Source organism: Lepus europaeus, chromosome 4 (genome assembly GCF_033115175.1).
Source record: "Lepus europaeus isolate LE1 chromosome 4, mLepTim1.pri, whole genome shotgun sequence".
Classification (NCBI taxonomy): Eukaryota; Metazoa; Chordata; class Mammalia; order Lagomorpha; family Leporidae; genus Lepus; species Lepus europaeus.
Window position 1 is genome coordinate 133819478 of NC_084830.1, and position 18660 is coordinate 133838137.

The 18660-nt window shown below is 53.5% G+C and overlaps 1 protein-coding gene across 1 annotated transcript; it reads right to left on the reverse strand.

Moving 5' to 3' along the window:
- Positions 1-10967: 10967 nt before the first annotated feature.
- Positions 10968-12301, reverse strand: POU4F3 (POU class 4 homeobox 3). The gene is made up of 2 exons (XM_062188907.1): positions 12182-12301; positions 10968-11864 (listed from the first exon to the last, which is right to left on the reverse strand). The coding sequence occupies exons 1-2, from the start codon at positions 12299-12301 to the stop codon at positions 10968-10970; spliced, it is 1017 nt and encodes a 338-aa protein (XP_062044891.1).
- Between the last annotated feature and the right edge of the window lie 6359 nt (positions 12302-18660).

Genomic DNA, 18660 nt, shown 5'->3' on the forward strand with positions numbered 1-18660 from the left:
CCTGGGAAAGCAGTGAAAGATGACCCAAGGCCTTGGGCCCCTGCAACTGCGTGGGAGACTCAGAAGAAGCTCCAGGCTCCTGACTTCAGACGGGCCCAGCTCCGTCCATTGTGGCCATTTGGGGAGTGAACCACTGGATGGAAGACTTCTCTCTCATCTCTCCCTCTCTCTGTCTGTAACTCTGCCTCTCAAGTAAATATATAAATATTTTTTAAATTTTTTTTAAAACCTTAAGATATTTTATTTATTTATTTGATAGGCAGAGTTAGACAGTGAGAGACAGAGAGGAGAAAGGTCTTCCTTCCGTTGGTTCACCCTCACCCCCACCCCGATGGCTGCTACAGCTAGCACGCTGCGCCGATCCAAAGCCAGGAGCCAGGTGCTTCCTCCTGGTCTCTCATGCAGATGCAGGGCCCAAGCACCTGGGCCATCCTCTACTGCACTCCCGGGCCACAGCAGAGAGCTGGACTGGAAGAGGAGCAACCGGGACAGAATCCAGCACCCCAGCCAGGACTAGAACCCAGAGTGCCAGCGCCGCAGGTGGAGGATTAGACAAGTGAGCCGTGGCGCCAGCCAAAACCTTAAGATATTTATTGCAGCAGCCCAAGCTAGTGTATATCTGTATATGTGTGTGACAGAGAGCACGAAACAGTCCCAGATGTGTTATAAAATGGAATGCAAATTTTATACCACCTTTAAAGAAATAAGAATTGAAAGAAATATACCCAGACTCCAGTGTGGGACACCTGGGTAGAAAAAAAAAAAAAAACAAAACTACATGGAAAATATTTCCTCTATCTGGACAAGTAAGTGTAATCATATGGGGGTTTGTGAAAAATACAGATTCCAGAGAACTAGAACATTCTATCTCCAGCCAAAGGATCTAAAAACTTCCCAGCTCACACCCTAGAATTCCATGTGTCTGACAGTGATGATATAAAGCATTCCAGTCAATATTATTAAAATCCCTGTTGCAATGGACAAAGCTTACTATGGCTGTCAAGAGATACAGGCTCCCCCTGCTCCCCAGCCCCGCCTAGCAGAAGTCAGGGCTATCCTACCTGAGGCTTTAAGGAACAGTAAAATCCTACAGGTGAAGTCATCAAGCTGGGAGAAGTCTAGAATACACAGCACAGGTTCTGGGAAGTCAACATGGAAGGACTCAAGGTAGTTAATGGTCTATTCATTTTACCTGAACAATCTGCCCATTAATTCAGGCCCTAATGGCCAAATGAGCTCACAGCTGCAAGTATTAACCCAAACGGAAGGAAAGAAAAATGAAGACTAGGAGCGGAGACCAGGAGGCCAAGTCCCCACTCTCCTGCGTATGGATTCCAGGCTGAGCAGGGATAGACGGGGGCTCCTGGTGCCACGTTGCTCAGTCCCCACAACAACAAACATTCTGATGCCCTGGCTTGACTGAGTCGAGGGCTAGCCTAAAGCATGCTTTGCTCTTACCCCACCTCCCACACCCACCCTGGCCTTTGATTTTAAACTTACAAACAGTTGGCATCTTAATTTTTCCTGGGCGGTAGAGCAGGGTTGCTCTTCTTCCATATGGCTTCAGAAACCTGATCGATGAACACCGGGAGAGGGTACGTTTGATGGCCCTTTCTCCAGCTCCACTTTTATTATACGACTATCGCTTCACAAACAGAACAATACAGCAGTACAAAACAAATATCAAGAATAACACATGCCAGTGCCCACACACATAAGCTCACATAATGCCAGAGCTGGCAGCTTCAAGATCACCTAATCAACAGTTTCAGTGCACTGAGGAGGAGATAGCCAGAGCAGGGCAGTCCCCAGCTCAAAATCTCAACTCTGGTTGATGACAAAATTGATTTAAAAAAAAAAAAAAACTAGCCTAAATTATGACCCTCAAGTGGTGGTTGGCTCACTGCATCATGCTGTCTCTTGAGAGGTTATTGATTTGAAAAATGATTTTGCCAAAGCCATTTGGAGTCTCTATTGGAGATCAGTGCATGGTATATTAGCATTTTATTTTTGCCACCAATAAAAGTCCTTCCCAGTTTGCTAAACTGGTTTTAGTGCTTACGGGTATTTGATCATACATCTGAACAGAAAAAGGTCTTTAGGAGGTAGACACGGCTTGGGGGGCCTCCGTTGTGGTGCAGTGGGTTAAGTCGCCACCTGTAATGCCAGCATCCCATATCAGAGGGCCTGTGTTTTAGTCTTGCTGTGCTTCTGATCCAGCTTCCTGCTAAAGTGCGCCCAGGAGGCAGCAGATAGGGCTCAATTGTTGGGTCCCTGTCACTCATGTGAGAGACCCAGATTGAGTTCCATGCTCCTGTCTTCAGCTTGGCCCAGCCATAGCTGTCACTAGTATTTGCGGAGTGAATCAACAGATGGAACACCTGCCTCTTTGTTTCTCTCTCTCTCACTCTCACACTCTTTCACTCACCCTACCTTTCAAATAAATAATTTGTTTTAAAAGAGAAAGATCTGTAGCTCACCTAGTCCAGGAGATCTTAACCTGGGATCTATGAACTCATGAGTTGAATCCAGGGCGTCCACGGTTAACCTACAAGGAGTTAGCAAACATTTTTAGTACACAGAGGGACATTTTTATGAGTTAAGAAAATAATTTTCTTGAGATTGTCAAAGAAGTTCAAGAATCTTTACCAGAATGGAAGTGCTATGTAGTTTGACCTCCTCAATTTAGAGTTGGGGAAACTGAGGCACTGGCTCATGAATAGACTGGCCAAGGTCACAGAGAAGAGTGAGGCCTGGAACTCAGATCTCTGTGCACTTCCAGGTTCTCCCTCACCATGCTATGAGGTCTGTGTGTTCTACTCTGACCAGAGGAGATTCCATTTCCATTAATAAACTCTCTTCCAGCTGATGACGAATTCATTGTGGAAAGGCAGGCTCAATACAAATCAGTTCAAACCCTGAACAAGGGCTCCCTGAGCGCCTCCCGGCAACAATCAGGGAACCACCTTGGGTTCTGTCAAACACAGAGCGGATCTGCAGCCCTCAGTTCCCTTAGCGCAGAGCTCAGCTGCTGTTTCTGCTGCCCCAGGCTCAACCCCCAAGCCCAGGTGCATTAGTAAGTGACGTCTCCAACATGGGCCCCCAATCCCATAACAGCTGTGCATATCAGAGAACAACCACTCTTCCTGGGGCCAGGGGCTGGCTTGGAGGAGTTAAGGAGTGAAGACAGCTTTTTAAGAGAATTTAATAAAACTAAGTTGTGTAGGGACCAAAGTATCCAGTAGCTAAAGGCACTTGCACGACTGATACAGTGTCTAATTCAGAGCAATAACAGATAAACTAGTTAACAGGCTAATCCTCCGCCTGTGGCGCCGGCACACCGGGTTCTAGTCCCGGTCGGGGCACTGGATTCTGTCCCAGTCGCCCCTCTTCCAGTCCAGCTCTCTTCTGTGGCCCAGGAGTACAGTGGAGGATGGCCCAAGTGCTTGGGCCCTGCACCCCATGGGAGACCAGGAGAAGCACCTGGCTCCTGGCTTCGGATCAGCGCGGTGCGCCGGCCAGAGCGCGCCAGCCGCGGTGGCCATTGGAGGGTGAACCAGCAGCAAAGGAAGACCTTTCTGTCTGTCTCTCTCTCTCACTGTCCACTCTGCCTGTCAAAAAAAAAAAAAAAAAAGAGAGAGAGAGAGAAAGGATAGAATTTGTATCAGCTTAATGAACACTGTCTTTGTGAACAGGCAGTTATTACATGAGGGTACTCCAAGATGTTTGTGGGAAAAAAAAAGGAATTAAAACATATTATTTTGGTGCCAAAAAAATCCTTTGAAAGCCATGCATAGTTTTTCTATAAAACACATTTTTCATGAGCTTTATAAGACTCCTCTTACGCATGAATGTCAAAAAATTTTGCACCAAACTAAATTTTTTATTTTTTCATAATCTATTTTTGAAGTACTCTTGTACATTATAGTAGTTGCATCTCCAAATCAACTGCTGATCAAAAAAAAATTCATAACTTTCTACGGTCCACTTAGTTTATTTTTTAAAAAATTATTGATTTTATATAAAACTTCCTGAGATCTTTAGTGTGTGAAGAGTATTCAAGAGTATTAGATCTCCTTTTTTGATATCATAGCAAGAAATTTAAGCACAATGACTAAGAGTGATAAACCAAGACCTGGCAGCCAAAAAAATCTCTCTGGAATACGCACAGGAAGCTGAAAATGAGATTCACCTTCAACAAAGGGAGCTGAGTCACGTGGTTGGTCAAGGAGGGAGCCTTTCCACAGCAAATCTGTATTCTCGTTCAATTTGAATCCTGCATTATGTAATCAAGATATTAATCAATAAGCTTTTCATCTTGAGAAAGAAGAATGTCAAAAAATATGCTACTTAGACATATAATTAACTTTCAGAAAAAAAAAATAGAAACAGCCAAAAGTGGTTGAGGGAAGGGACTGGCCATGTTGCTTTAAAACTGTACTATTCAGTTTTAAAGCTGTGGGCACGAATTACTTCTGCAAAATACACAACTGATTAAAAAGAAAAGGAAAGAAAATCACGCCTAACCAACTAGTTTCACAGGTACAGAAACCGAGGCCCCAAGGGTGGACGAGGCCATCCTCTGTGTGTCCCCAGGCAGCACAGCCCAGATGCAGGCTGGAGCTGGGGCGCCCCTGGCCAGCGCTGCCCTTAACACCCACCGGCCTCTGGCAGTGGCTGCTGTCTGAATGCCTTCTAATTATTATTATTGCGTTTATTATTAGATCAAGACATTTTTAGAATATTTGAATAAAATTGACCTCTTCTCATTCTGATTCTCCGTGCTGATAATTGTAGCCTTTTTTTATTCATTCAATTACAAGCAAATTGACAGGAGACATTTATATGAGGCAGCTTAAACCCCAGCTAATGGAGTGCCTAATGACTAATTGATCAGATCCCAACCCAGAGAGCAACTAGGAGTGGCCTAAAGGAATTTATGCAATTAGTTTAGGTTTGGTAGAAATTGAGTGCATATGAAAGTAAGCTTTTTATGGTCTTGATTTATGGGGGCTGGACATGAACTATATCTGCCACGAGATGCGCCGCCTTGCAAGGCCTCGGGCTGCGAGGGGCTCTGTCGCCGGGCAGGGACTGAGGGATTTGGCGCACGGCTGGCGGGGGCGGGGCGTGCAGCCGAGGAGAGGGAAGGTGGGATCCGGGGTGAGGCTGGGTCAGGGGCCGCTTACAATGATGGTGGTGGTGGCCCCTCCCTGTGTTATCCAAAGTGAAAATCACATGAAATCCTAAATACGTATATGGAATACTCACATTGGACTTCTCCCAGGATAAACATTTAGTGTGTGTATGTGTGTGTGTGTGTGACCCTAAAAAACTAAAATATTTCAAAAGACAAGTCGGGGAGGGGACGGGTAAAGGGGAGGGGGGAGAAGAGAGAGTGACTGAGAAAGGGAGAGACTTCTTGTCCCCGCTGCCGCCTCCGGTGCGGCCAGGGCTGGGCAGGGCGCTGGGGGGGGGGGGGGGGCGAGGGGCAGACAGGGGACGACAGCGCGCGCTGGGGACCGGACGCCGCAGGGCCCCGCCGCCCCGGCCCTCTCCCCCCTCTCCCGCGGGCCAGGGGCTCCCGGAGCACAGACGCTGCCGAGGGGGAAGCCCCCTCCGGAGGCGCCGGGAGGAGCCGAGCGCACCCTGACCCCGCCGGGGAGCCCGGGGAGCCGGGCTGGGGCGGAAGTGCCGTCGTGGGGGCGGAGGGAAACCTGACCTGATCGGAAAAGAGCGATCGAAGTGGAGGCTAATTCGTCCGCCGGGGTCCGCGCTGGCTCCATCTGCCCGCCGGGCGGGTGACCACGGGGGCTCCCGGCGCTCGGCGGTGGGGAGGGGGCCGCGCCCACCCGCTCCTGCGCCAGGAGGTCCGGCTTGCGCGCCTGCGAGCTGGAAGGGAAACTCGCACAGGCGCAGGCAGCGGGCCGCGGAGGGGGCGAGAGCCGCGAAGCCGGCAAGCACGCGGGCCTGCTGGGCTCCCGCCGCCGCCCCTGCACGTGGCCAAATCCCCCACACCTGCTCCGCCTCCACCCCCGGGAGGCCCGCTTCCCTTCCCCTGACAGGGCAGGGACTCCCTAGGGTACGGAGGAGGGGAAGAAACTACGGTTTTTCCAGATCTCTGACTGCGTCGCTGCGTTCACGACTTGCTACGGGCAAGTTACAGAACCCTCTGTGCCTCCATGTTCTCATCTGTAAAATGGACTCTAAAACTGTACCTACTCGTAGTGCTGTTTAGGGATTACTGGATTAATGTAATCACACCTGGCACACAAGAAGCCCTCCATATATGATAGATAAAATTGTCATTATCATTATTATGCACTTATCCGGCAAACATTCGCATATCCGAGCGCTCACTCTGAGCGACGCTGTGCGTTGGGTTCGAGGTAGCAGGAGTGGACTGAGCGGACCTGCTCCGCCAGAGCGCACTTGTTGGCAAATACACGCTGTTCACAGGGAGTAATACGGCGAAGGGGAACGGGGTGATGTGACGGCGCGACTGGGGAAGAGTCAGCTCAGTGTCTTCCCCCGGTCTGGGTCTCCGTCTCCCCTTGGGTTAAAAGAGCGTTTTTCAGGCATTCTGGCACCAGGGCCGAAAGCTGGGAGCAGCTTGGGGTGGTGGGAATCCAAGGGCCTCTGCCCTGCTCCCTCTGGGAAGGAGCAAGGCGCGAGGTCTCCAAACGTGGGAGACGCTGGACGGCGCCCGCATCTGGGGCCGCGGTGCCCGAGGCGAACTGTGCGTCCCCGCCTCAGGGACCCCTGGGGAGCGAATTCCCCTCGCCTCTGCAGCTGAGACCCACAGCGCGCCCAGAGGTCTCTCCCGCGCTTTCCACCGGTCCCAGCCGGCCTCGCCACGAGGGAGTGGCTACCCTCATTTTCTCGAGGGCCGGACCGTGACTCACCCAGGGAAGGTGTTGATCCCAATCAACTCCGGGTCCTGAACTTGCCCCGCTACAGACCTACAGACGCTACCTCTCACTGTTCTGGGTATAAAGAAGATTTTAAAGCGACTGAATGTCCCTGATGGGTCAGGCCCTGGCCTTACCTCGTGCGCTCTTCAGAGCAATCCTGAGTGTTGTTTTTTTTTGTTGTTGTTGTTGTTTTGTTTTGTTTTTGTTTTTGTTTTTTTCAGATTTTACAGCTGCAAACATTTGGCTGCGGTCGGTGAGAGTGCTTGCTCAGTTACCCCACCACCACCACCACCTGTCCACTCTACAGTCAGCCCTGTGTCCATCTCAGGCAGGAAAGCAGAAGAACCCAATGCAAGGGTGGGGGAGGGGGCAAGGCCAGACCAGGCACCCTGAGCAGGGCAGAGGTCACCCCTGCTCCTCCTTCATGACTCCCCCTCCAGATTTCAAGGGCCCTTGTCACATAGAACACCCAGAATGAAGCCGCTGCCTTTGAATGGAAGCTGGCGGTGCACACGGCACTGGCCCATGGCCAACAGTCTCTGTTCCTCCGTCCAGTCCCTAGAATCCAGAGAAACGTTATGAAACACAGACTTCATTCATTCAATAGATGTTTTTTGTAGACCACTCTGAGGCAGACCCTGAACTGGGCATGAGAATGTGAACAAAACCGACACTACCTGATGCACGGAGAGAGGATACCAGAGAGCACACAGCTCAGGAGTCCAGGAATCCTGCCTCCAGGTTCCACCTGCCAGGGCTTCAGCCACACAGATGGGCCCACACCTGGTTCACTCCAGATCAAGAGCCTGTTCATGGCCCGTTCCAGCTCAGGCCATGGCCTGGAAGCCTCCCCCCCCCCCCCCCCCCCCCCCCCCCCCCCGTCCACAGAGGGGTCTCAAAGTTTCACCTTCAGAGCCCTAGGCAGCTTTCCATATGAAAGGCCCACGCTCTGTGGGAACAGGCTAAGGGAAGTCCCAGCTGGCTAAGGGACAGTGAGTGTTGCAAGCTGACTTGGGGCTTGGCAAAAGAAAAACCCGCTCCAAGTGCTCATAGGATACATCTTCAATTACTCTTCAAACTAAATTTTGAGAAGTTTTATAGCAGTTAGCACGGCTTAGAGAAATGATGGGAGCAGCACACGACCTGGGACACAGCGGATGCAAACTAGGCCTGGGTGAACCTCAAACCTGCTGGTACCCACCCACCCCACCCCCACAGAGGTCTGTGCCACCGCCGGACGAGTGGCAGAGGCGACTGCACAATCCTGGGGAAACCACATCTCCCGTTGCTTCCTGAGCGAGCCCAAAGAGAGAGGCTGCGGCGCCGGCCCGGCGCACTCAGAGGGAGGGAGAGGGTGGAGCGCTTCACCCGCAGGGCTGGTCAAAATCCTGCCGCGCGCCAGGGGCTCCGGCGCCTGCAGGGGATGCGGCGCAGAGGCGCTCCGGGGCCTGGAAACCCTTGCGTTGCACTGCGGTGGCTCTTCTCGCCCTCTCTTAAAAGTGTCCCGAACTTTTGCGGTTGCTAATTTAAATAAATAGACAACAGGGAACTTTTCGGAGAGGAGGTGGAGACAGATATCGGGCTCTTTGCCGGGCCAGAGAATCCGAAGGCTCTTACCTGCAGGAAAACTAGCAGCCGCCAACACGCGTCCTCTGGAGCGCACGGCTCTGGCGCGGGACACTCACCGCCGCCTCCTCTACAGCCCGGCTGGGCTCCGGCCCTGTGTTTTATACCACTATAGGCAATTAATATTGCATCAGCCGTATTTTAAATTTTCAAAACCCACAATATAATGTAATGGCATAAGGGCATTTATTATTAAAGGACACCCGATGGAGTGGGAGGTGGAGAAATCGCTGGGGCTGTTGCGAAGGCGGCGACGAGGGGGCTGAGGCCAGGGGAGCTGGGGGCGATCCGCAAGTTTGCTTTTCCGTAGGAGGGGGTGGGGGTGGGCGCTGTGCGGCGGCCGAAACTGCTCCGCTTGGAATTTTGGCCCGAGGTCTTCTAAAGACCCGGAGCTGTTTGAGGACGCTGCGAGGAAACGTGCAGACGAAACTTGTAACATCAATGTTTACATCGTCGGGATGTTTCTGCGGCTCACAAATAAAAAGATTTCCTCCTGCTTTTAGAGGGAGAGGAAAGACAGGAGGGAACTCACACCTGTTGGGTACCTACTGTGTGCAGGGAGCCATGCTAGGCGCCTTGTAGCAGATCTTAGTACACGCTGCCACAGAGAAGACTAGAGACGGAGTGCCTAACCTCTTGGATGACAATTCCAAATACATTTCTGCAGAGACCCTAAAGGGCCCCAACTGACTGTCCCAGGGAACACTTCCTTTCCCTTTTGTGTCTGTACCCTCACCTCCTCTCCAGCCGCTTGAATCTTTTAAAATAATTAGTTTCTTGCCAAGAGCCAAGCATCATCAGACTCCTTAACAAACAGCCTTCCCTACTCCCGACAACGACCTCGTCATGTAGCACATTAGCAGCCGCATCCTGAAGATGAACAATCTTGTCGGAAAAGGCTTAGAGAAGTCGAGACACTTGGGATGGTGGAGGCACTGGAGCTCTAACCCCCAAGTCAGGCTTCAAAGTTTGCATCTGAGTCAAGTTGAGCAAAAGTCTGATTGATCCACTGGCGGGACAGCGCCTTGAAACCTGGAGCGGAGTTGGGCAGAGTAGTGGGGACAGCAGGTGGCTGGGGGCTGGTGGGCAGGAAGTGATAGCCCGGCCCTTTTGGGTTCTCACTTTTAGATCCTTAGCGGCTGAGAAAGAAAACCACTGCGATTCAGGTTGAAAAATAAAGTATTTATTTTAGAAGTTAAGTTAAGGGGTAAAGGGAGAAGAAAACTTAGCATTTTATTTGTATCTATTTGGAGGACGGAAATCAAAGATCACACAGCAACGCGCAAACTTCATGAAGCAACGAAAACAGAAAATATGATGGGGCAAGAGGGGCTGAGGTGGGATGATATAAACCCCCACCCCTGCTCCCCTTCCCCAGGCAAAACTATAGATCAGTCTCCACGGAGTGACATTCACATAAAGCAGTTGAGTTAAATAAATAAAAGGAATTAACGACGCTAGCAAAAACGATAATAAAAGCGCAAGATTAGATGTGTGGAAGGACTTGCATATGACTGGGGGAAGTACAGTGACTTTGGAGCAGCGGCCTCCGCGCGGAGCTGGTCGCCCACAAACGCCACGCGTGCGAGCTGGGTCCACGGCATACCAACCCTGGCTCTCCGGCAGTCAGTGTTACCTCGCAAACGCCAGCAGATCGTGGAGGTGGCCAGAGCTGGTGCTGACTGCTGCTTGCAAATGGCCAAGGATCCCAGCGTTTTCACTCGCTGGACTGGGCCCACGTTTTCCGGAGCCCTGGTTACCGCGGAGAATAACAGCTCGGAGCTCAACATTCCCCGCAGATTTCCCTGAACCTAAATCCATACTACTTTTACGAGAATTTTCGGTAAACCAAAAGATAAGATGAATAAAATTCAGGCGAGGTCGGAAGTATATAAGGCTATCCTTTGGAAAGATAATGTGTATTTTACAAACTCTAATGCCTCTCCATACGTGTTCCTGTCCCGCTTGGATCTCCTAGACTTTCTGTTATTATATATCCGTCACATACTTTCCATCCCTTCCCCCTTTACCTAACCGCGCTCAGCAAAGTGGCGCTTTGAAAACCCCGGCTTCGGGCACTGGGGCGATTCACTATCTGCTAGGGGGCTCCAGCCCCGAGGTCGCGCCGGGCGAGTTTCAGCACCGCGGATAGCGCTCGTCCCTCCAGGCCCGCCCTTGACTTTTTTATTTATTTTTTTCTTTTTCTAGCGACAAAACTTTTCTTGGTGGGAATAGAAAGAAAAAGAAAGAAAGGAAGAGAAGGCCGGGAGGCGACCGGGCGGAATCAAGGGGAAAGTCTGTGGCTTCGGGGGAGAAAGCCTGACCTGCCTGGGAACGCCGCGGAGTTCCCGGTAACCGGCTCCCCCATGGGGGGTGGGGGTGGGCGCCTCAGGCTCTCCAGGCCCCGGCCGCTGCGCCCCGCCGCAGTCAGTGGACAGCCGAATACTTCATTCGTTTCTGTTTCTGTCTCTGGTTGCAGAACCAGACCCTCACCACGTTCTTTTTAAGGTCCAGTTTCTCGGCGATGGCTGCGATCTTCTCGGATGAGGGTCGGGGCTGGATGGCGAAATAAGCCTCGAGCGAGCGCTTCTCGGGCGCAGCAATGGACGTGCGTTTGCGCTTCCGCTCACTGCCGTTGAAGAGCTCGGGCTTGCTGTTCTTCTCTCGGTAGGCGGCCTCGGCCTCCTCCAGCCAGGCCTGCAGCACCGGCTTGAGCGCGATCATGTTGTTGTGCGAGAGAGTGAGAGACTCGAACCTGCAGATGGTGCTCTGGCTGAGCGAGCCCACGCCGGGGATCTTGAGATTGGCTAGAGCCGCGCCCACGTCCGCCTGGGTCACCCCCAGCTTGATGCGCCGCTGCTTGAAGCGCTCGGCGAAGGCCTCGAGCTCGCGCGGGTCTGACTCCACGTCGCTGAGGCACGCGGGCATGGCGCTGTGCGGCGCCACCGCGTGCGGGTGACTCATGCCCATGGCTTGGTGCAGGTGGCCCATGGCGCCCAAGTGGTGCGGGTGGATCTGTGCGGGCATCACCGAGTGCTCCGGGGCGCCTAGGCCGCTCACGCTCAGTGTGGGCGAGATGTGCTCCAGCAGGTCGCCTTCGAGACCCTGGTGCACGGCGTGGTGCGGGTGCGAGGTGAGCGCCGCCGGGTGGGAGATGGGCACGGTGGACGAAGTGGACGTGCAGGGCACGCTGCTCATGGTATGGTAGGTGGCGTCGGGCTTGAACGGATGGTTCTTGCCGTGGGAGACGATATCCACCGCCGCCAGAGCCTCGGCGCGTGCCAGCAGGCTCTCATCAAAGCTTCCAAATATATTACCCTGCAGCTGCAAGCGAGAAGGCGCACAGCACGGTCAGTGGGGAATACTGTCAACTCAGGATTAAAACACATTTTCAAGCAACCGAGATGCCTCTCCTCAAAGCCCAGGTCATAAAAATTAATACGGAGGCGGCAGCTCTGCTGGAACAGACGTGTGGATCAGAGACATGAATGAGAGAGAGAGCGCGCGCCGGGAGAGAGCGCGGGGGAGACAAGGAGAGGGGTTCAGACAGCGGCGATTGTTCTGGGCGACATGAAAAAAACATGAAGCCAGTGCCTGTCAAAAAATGTGCCTTAGAGCGGTAATTATGCTCCACTACGTACCTGCGGGGCTGGGAGACAGACTCGGCGCATGGCCTCGGAGCCGGAGTGCAGGCTGGAGAATTTGGGCTCTTGCAGCACCGGGTGCATGCCGAAAGGCTGCTTGGCGTTCATGGCCATCATCTTCGCGCGCCTGGCAGGGAGGCAGCGGGGGACATGGAATCAGGCTCGTCTTGCTCGCTCGCCGTGCTCCAAGTGAGCGCTGCTCAGCGCCCGCGCTCCCCTCGCCCTCTCGCTCGCTGCCTCCCCTCTCCCCCACCTGCTTCTTCACTCATCTTACAAGCAGCCTGCCAGGAAGGGCCCGGGCGCGCGCAGGCGTGCTCACGCGCCCGGGACTCGCAGGGGCGGCCCCGGAGGCCAGGCGAGACAGCCGCTCGCGGCGCGCCTCTCTGCGCCCGCCCGCCCGCCGCGGCTGCCCCTCCGCGGCATTTATACCCGGGCCTGGCCTGGCCTCTCGCCGCCCGCCCCGCCCCGCCTGGCTCCAGCCCGCCAGACCTTCCGGACTCTTTCCTCTTCTTCGTGGACTCTTCCCCCCGACCCCCACCCCCCAACACACACACACACACAGTCCCGAACCCCTCCGTCCTGTCCCAACTCGCACTCCCCGGATGGAAGGGCAGCTTCGGGCTGCGCGCGGGCAGGAAGCTGACCCTTCCAGCCCTCCCCCACCACCCCACACACAAACTCCCGGTCGGCCCGGCTGCCGCCAAACTGCCCATTTCCAGGGCGCTCCTGGCCCAACGCCCGAGCCGTCCACCAGAGTCCAGCCCCGCGGCGCAGCGCAGAGGCGCCTGCCAGTGCCCAGACCGACCCCGGGAAGGGCGAGGGGCTGCCAGCAAGGGTCCCGGGTGGCCCCTACCCCCTAACCACCCGCCAGGGCGGAGGTTGTTGGGTCAGCGGCTTCCTCCCCACATTTGCTTTTGTTTCTTTCGTCTGAGAAAGACTACTTGGGCCACTCTTCACCCTCCGAGCTAAGGCAGGCAACCTGCTGGGTGGTTTTCAGAATGCAGACCTTGGGGGTCGCTCAGTGCACTTTCGCTGGGCCCGCAATGCCTACAAGCCTCTTCTCTTAACGACAGACACTATCTTTGAGCTACCCTATATGCTAGGCAGTGTAGAAAATTGACTTGGGGACCCTCAAACCAACTTTGTGGGGTATGCACTTTTACCCCATTATACAGAGGAGGAAAACAAAGGTGCGAGGAATTACTCGATTCGCTCATCAGGGCCACAGGGTTGGCTCAGAGCAGAGCCGTTCTCTCACTTCCCCACTTAACCAACCAACACTGTTTGCTGACGGCCTACTGTGTGCTGGGCGCCACGGCTGAATTTCCATGCTCTTCCCCACCTAGCCTCCAAGTCTTCCCAGAGTTTAGAGACTTCAGGGCACCTGGATTAGTACCACCCGGCCTCCTGCCTCCCCCCCTCCTTACTCCCCCCACCACTAGTAAACATCCTGAATAATGGATGGGGAATCCTGGTACTGCGTGCGTGTTGGGAAAGAAACCCCGCTCTCCCTCCCAGCTGTGCCCCCCTTGTCACAGCCACCGGCTGGACCCCAGGACAGTCTTCAGTTTTGACATCTAGACCGCCAAGGGCGGGATGAGCCGGGTTGCTCAGAATCTGACCACGGTGGGGGAAGTGGGGTGTGGGACGACCACCCACTGACCTAAGAGGAAGCCCCCTCTGGATCTGTCCCTTCTCCACTTCCCCTGGATCCCGCCTTGAGACTGGGGAAGAGGACCCAGCTTCGCTACACCTCTCTGACTTGGAAAACTGGAATTGCGCTCATGTCTGCCACCTGGGGTTCTGGTGAAGCTGCATGGGGCTGGCTTGGTAAGGAAAACATTAAACCCCAAAACTAGTACTTAGCAAATTTCTTCATAAACGGGTACCTTGGGGAGTGCGCCTGCCCTCAGATCCAACACACGCCTCTGCCTCTTGCTGGCAGCGAGCCCAGGAGAGGGTCCCCGCGTCTCTGTACTGTAGCATCCTCAGCTGTAAAATGGGCGTAATAGTGTCTCCTGCACTGCGGTCCGCACTGGCACAGCGCCTGGCTCACGCAAACCAGGGAATAAATGGTGGTTCCTCTCCTCCTCAACTGAAAGAGAATGCATTTGAGGGCAGGAGAGGCCTGGATCATCTCCCAGAAAATGGTTCATCTGAAGGTGCAAGCCAGCCCTCTGCGCTCCATTCACGCCACACCTGCTTTGAGTCGGAGGCTATGCCAGGGAAGGGCTGGGCTGCAGCTATGAACCAGGCTCGGTCCCTGCCCTCAAGGAGTCTCCAGTCCAAAACCGGAAGTGGAATGTTGGGTAAATCTGGCACCGTGGTAAAGGTGGTGCGGAGTCATGCGGAGCAAGGCCGGTGGGCTTCTGGGAACTTAGAACATGCATCAGAGCTGTTGACGGCACCAAGGCTGGGTCGAGCTGCATTCCGACACTGGCTCCGTGTAACCCTGATGGGCCTCAGTTTACCCAGAAGCAGAGGGCTAGACCACATAATTGCAAAGTGCATTCAACTTTAACAATAGACTGCCACTGTGTTTAATTTGAATGAAATACATTTTGAGCAAGTCAAGAGCTTCTGTCCAGGGACCTTTGTTTCCCCAGAAGTCGAATGGAGCATTATTGTACCACTCACTAGCATTGAGAACAACCACTTTTGTTTTCGGTCAGATGCTGGAAGCCCAAAAGGAAAGGAGGATTGAAAGTAGGGCCACTGAATCTGTATCTTGCCCAGTCCCACAATGCCCTAAGACTCACGTTCACTCCATAATACCCTGGCTGTCTATGGAGTTGAACAAAAATGCTGAAAAGGAAAAGACCCAACCACATCCATCTTCGTTCCCTGCTCTGCCCCCTCAGGAGCTTGGGGAGCAGTGCTGGCGACTGGCCCGGGTAGGGGTCAGGCCAGGGTCAGACACAGAGCCAAGCCAACCGGCCCTTCAGCTCACCTGCTCTAGCTCCAGCATCCCCAGGCATTAGGATCACAAATCAAAACCCATTCCCATCGCTGCCTTCAGGGAGGCCTGCTGACAGCTCTAGGCCGCCTGCAGTAAGATGACACCGGTGTGCAGGAGCAGTCCTCTTGAGAAAGCCCTGGAGACAGCAGACTGGGGGAGACAGAAGGAAAAAGACCATGCAGAAGGATGGCCTTACAAGACAGGGGGAGAACACCTGCCACCTTTCCCAGGATTTGCAAACTCCAATCCTATCAGGGGCAAGTCGGATAAAGTAAATCAGTCATTCTAGTTGGGTGGATAAGAGAGATTGGAATTAGGTTCAACTGGAGAGCACACACAACTTCCATGGCATTAAATTAATTTTATTTTTTAAAATATTTATTTATTTAATTGAAAGAGTTACACAGAGAGAGAGGAGAGGCAGACACACACACACACACAGAGAGAGAGAGAGAGAGAGAGAGAGAGAGAGAGAGAGAGGTCTTCCATCCAATGGTTCACTCCCCAGTTGGCCGCAACAGCTGAAACCAGGAGCCAGGAGCCAGGAGCTTCTTCCAGGTCTCCCATGTGGGTGCAGGGGCCCAAGGATTTGGGCCATCTTCTGCTGCTTTCCCAGGCCATAGCAGAGAGCTGGATTGAAAGTGGAGTAGCCAGGTCTCGAACCGGCGCCCATATGGGATGCCAGAGCTTCAGGCCAGGGCATTAACTCGCTGCGCCACAGCGCTGGCCCCCCATTAGATTAATTCTAAACACACACACACACACACACACACCATTGATGGGCCAAGGTCTCTCCCAGCATCTGAGCAAGGAGCATCTGGGCATTTGTGGAAGGGACAGTGAAGGGGAGTGCTATCTTCTTCAGTGCTTGAGCACTTCAGAAGACCCGCTGACAAGCTGGTCTTGGGGAAAGCCCAGTCGGGACATAGAATGGCTCCAAAGAAGCCCAAGTCAAGGCACGAAGTACTGTATCTTTGGGAAGTACTGGCCTTGCAGCGCTGAAAAGGGAGAGGGGTCAAGGGCATTTTCCTGTAGTAGGGAAAGGGTTCACACCTCCTTGGAGACTGGGAATCATCTGCAGCCTCTTAAAACACAGCACCTCGGGCCCACAGCCAGGGATTTTGACCACAAGGACAAAAGTGCTTTTAAATAAACGTCCATGATGCTGGTGCAGGGAATCTGGGACTCTCAACTTGAAAGACTTGAAAAATTCTGGAGGGAAGTTTCATTATGTTCTTAGAACTGCATATACAGAATACATGACACTTGTTCTCTTCACAGAAATAAGACAGTTTTAAAAACACTTCTGGACTCCTATCACCTGACCCATTATTGTTTTTTTAATTATTATTATTTCTTTTTTGACAGGCAGAGTGGACAGTGAGAGAGAGAGAGACAGAGAGAAAGGTCTTCCTTTTTGCCGTTGGTTCACCCTCCAATGGCCGCTGTGGCCGGTGCATCGTGCTGATCCGAAGCCAGGAGCCAGGTGTTTCTCCTGGTCTCCCATGCAGGTGCAGGGCCCAAGGACGTGGGCCATCCTCCACTGCCTTCCCGGGCCACAGCAGAGAGCTGGCCTGGAAGAGGGGCAACCGGGATAGAATCCGGCACCCCAACCGGGACTAGAACCCGGTGTGCCAGTGCCGCAAGGTGGAGGATTAGCCTGCTAAGTCACGGCGATGGCTATTAGTATTATTATTATTGTCTTAAAGTCCTCTCATTATGTAAGTTTCATGGAGACTCAGAGAGCTTGCCTTCTTTAAGTTCCCAATATCTTACACATCTTCCTCTATTATCTCTCAGTAAGAAAGACATTTCATAGCCTCTGAGACTTCTTTGAGGATGACTCTTATCTCTGCGTGTCTTTAGTAACTGTCTATGGTCTGGGCTCCGTATAGAAGCTAATCTGATTTGTGTTGAATGAATGAGCGCATGGATAGGATCCTCCGCAGGACTCTGGACACAGAGAAGATGCACATGATGACAGCACTAACAGCTGTCTATGGAGTTCCTGGGTACAAGCCTTGGGGCAAGGGGCTTTAGAGGTATTGGACACAGAATCCCCACGTGAAGCTTGTGCGGTTGGTATTAGCTCCATTTTACAGATGAGTAAACTGAGGCACAGAGGTATTAAGTAAGTCAGGTAGTGTTGGGGTGGGGAGTAAAACCTGGCATAATCTGACACAGGAGGCACGATGATTCTTTTTGAGATTTATTTGTTTATCTGAGAGAAGGAGAGAGAGACTCTTCTATACATCAGTTCACTCTCCACATGGCTACAAAGGCCAGGGCTGGGTCAGGCCAAAGCCAGTAGCCTGAAATTCCATCCAGGTCTCCCACTTGGGTGCCATGGCCCAAAGATTTGGGCCACTTCTGCTGTTTGCCAGGTTCGTTAGGAGGGAGCTGGGTGCGAAGCGGACAGCACTCTAACCAGCAGCACCCATATGCAGAACCCATACTGGAAGCCAGCATACAGGCTGAACCTGCTGTGCCACAACGCCAGCCCCGAGGCCAGGGTCTTAAGTGGCAACCTGGGCTGGCACCAGTGACCCCAGTCACCCCTTCCCCGGGGTGGAGGGGGTAGGGGGAGTGGAGTTTACTTCCTTCCTGATTTCCAGAGACTCAGAGGCTGGCCAGGCTCCAGACACAATTCCGGCAGAGGCTGCAGGGAGAAGCCAGCAGCTACCCCCACGTCCCACCTTGGAGAGCTGGGGAGGGGGCAGTGGAGTGGAACGTGGAAGGCGAGACGCCCCGATAGCGCGGCCCGAACTCAAGATGCCATCGCGGGGAGGCAGCTGGCGGAGCTGCCGGGCCAGGTGTTCGCAGCCGCCCGCCTCGCCTCTCTCTCCCTGTCTCTCATCTCCTTTCACGAACTTCTCACATGTACTCGCCGCCTGCGCAGCTGCTGCGGGGCATTGTCTGCGCGGCCCCGGACGATCCGAGCCGCCCAGAGGGACTCCGGAGCCACAGGCCGAGCGTGCGTGCGTGAGAGCTGGGCACGTGCCACCGGCCCTCCCCTTCCCCGGGTGCCCCGCGGTGACCACCTCGCTGGGCCTCAGGCGGAGTGGGGGGGGGGGGGACTCGGACCAGGTCCCTGCCTCAGTCTCCCCTCAGTCTCCCCATGTGGAAAATGAGCATACCCAGCTGAAGGATCACATTCTTTCAAGGAGCGCCTCTATAGAGCAGCCATTGTGAGGAGAACAGGAATTTAGAGGGGAAAAAAGACAATCCCCACATTCCACGGTACCCCATAAATATGTACAGTTTTTATGTGTCAGTTAATTTTTGTAGTGAAAAAATTACTGGGGCAAGATCTCAGTGCGAGGGTTAAAATGCCACTTGGGACATCAGAGTGCTGGGTTCTAGTCCCAGCTCCGCTGCTGATGCCAGCAGATGAAGACTCAAGGACTTGGGTCCATGTCGCCCAAGCTGGATGGAGTTCCCGGCTCCCCGCTTCAGCCTGGCCGAGCCCTGGTTGTTGTGGGCATTTGGAAAATGCAACAGTGGATGGAGGTTCTCT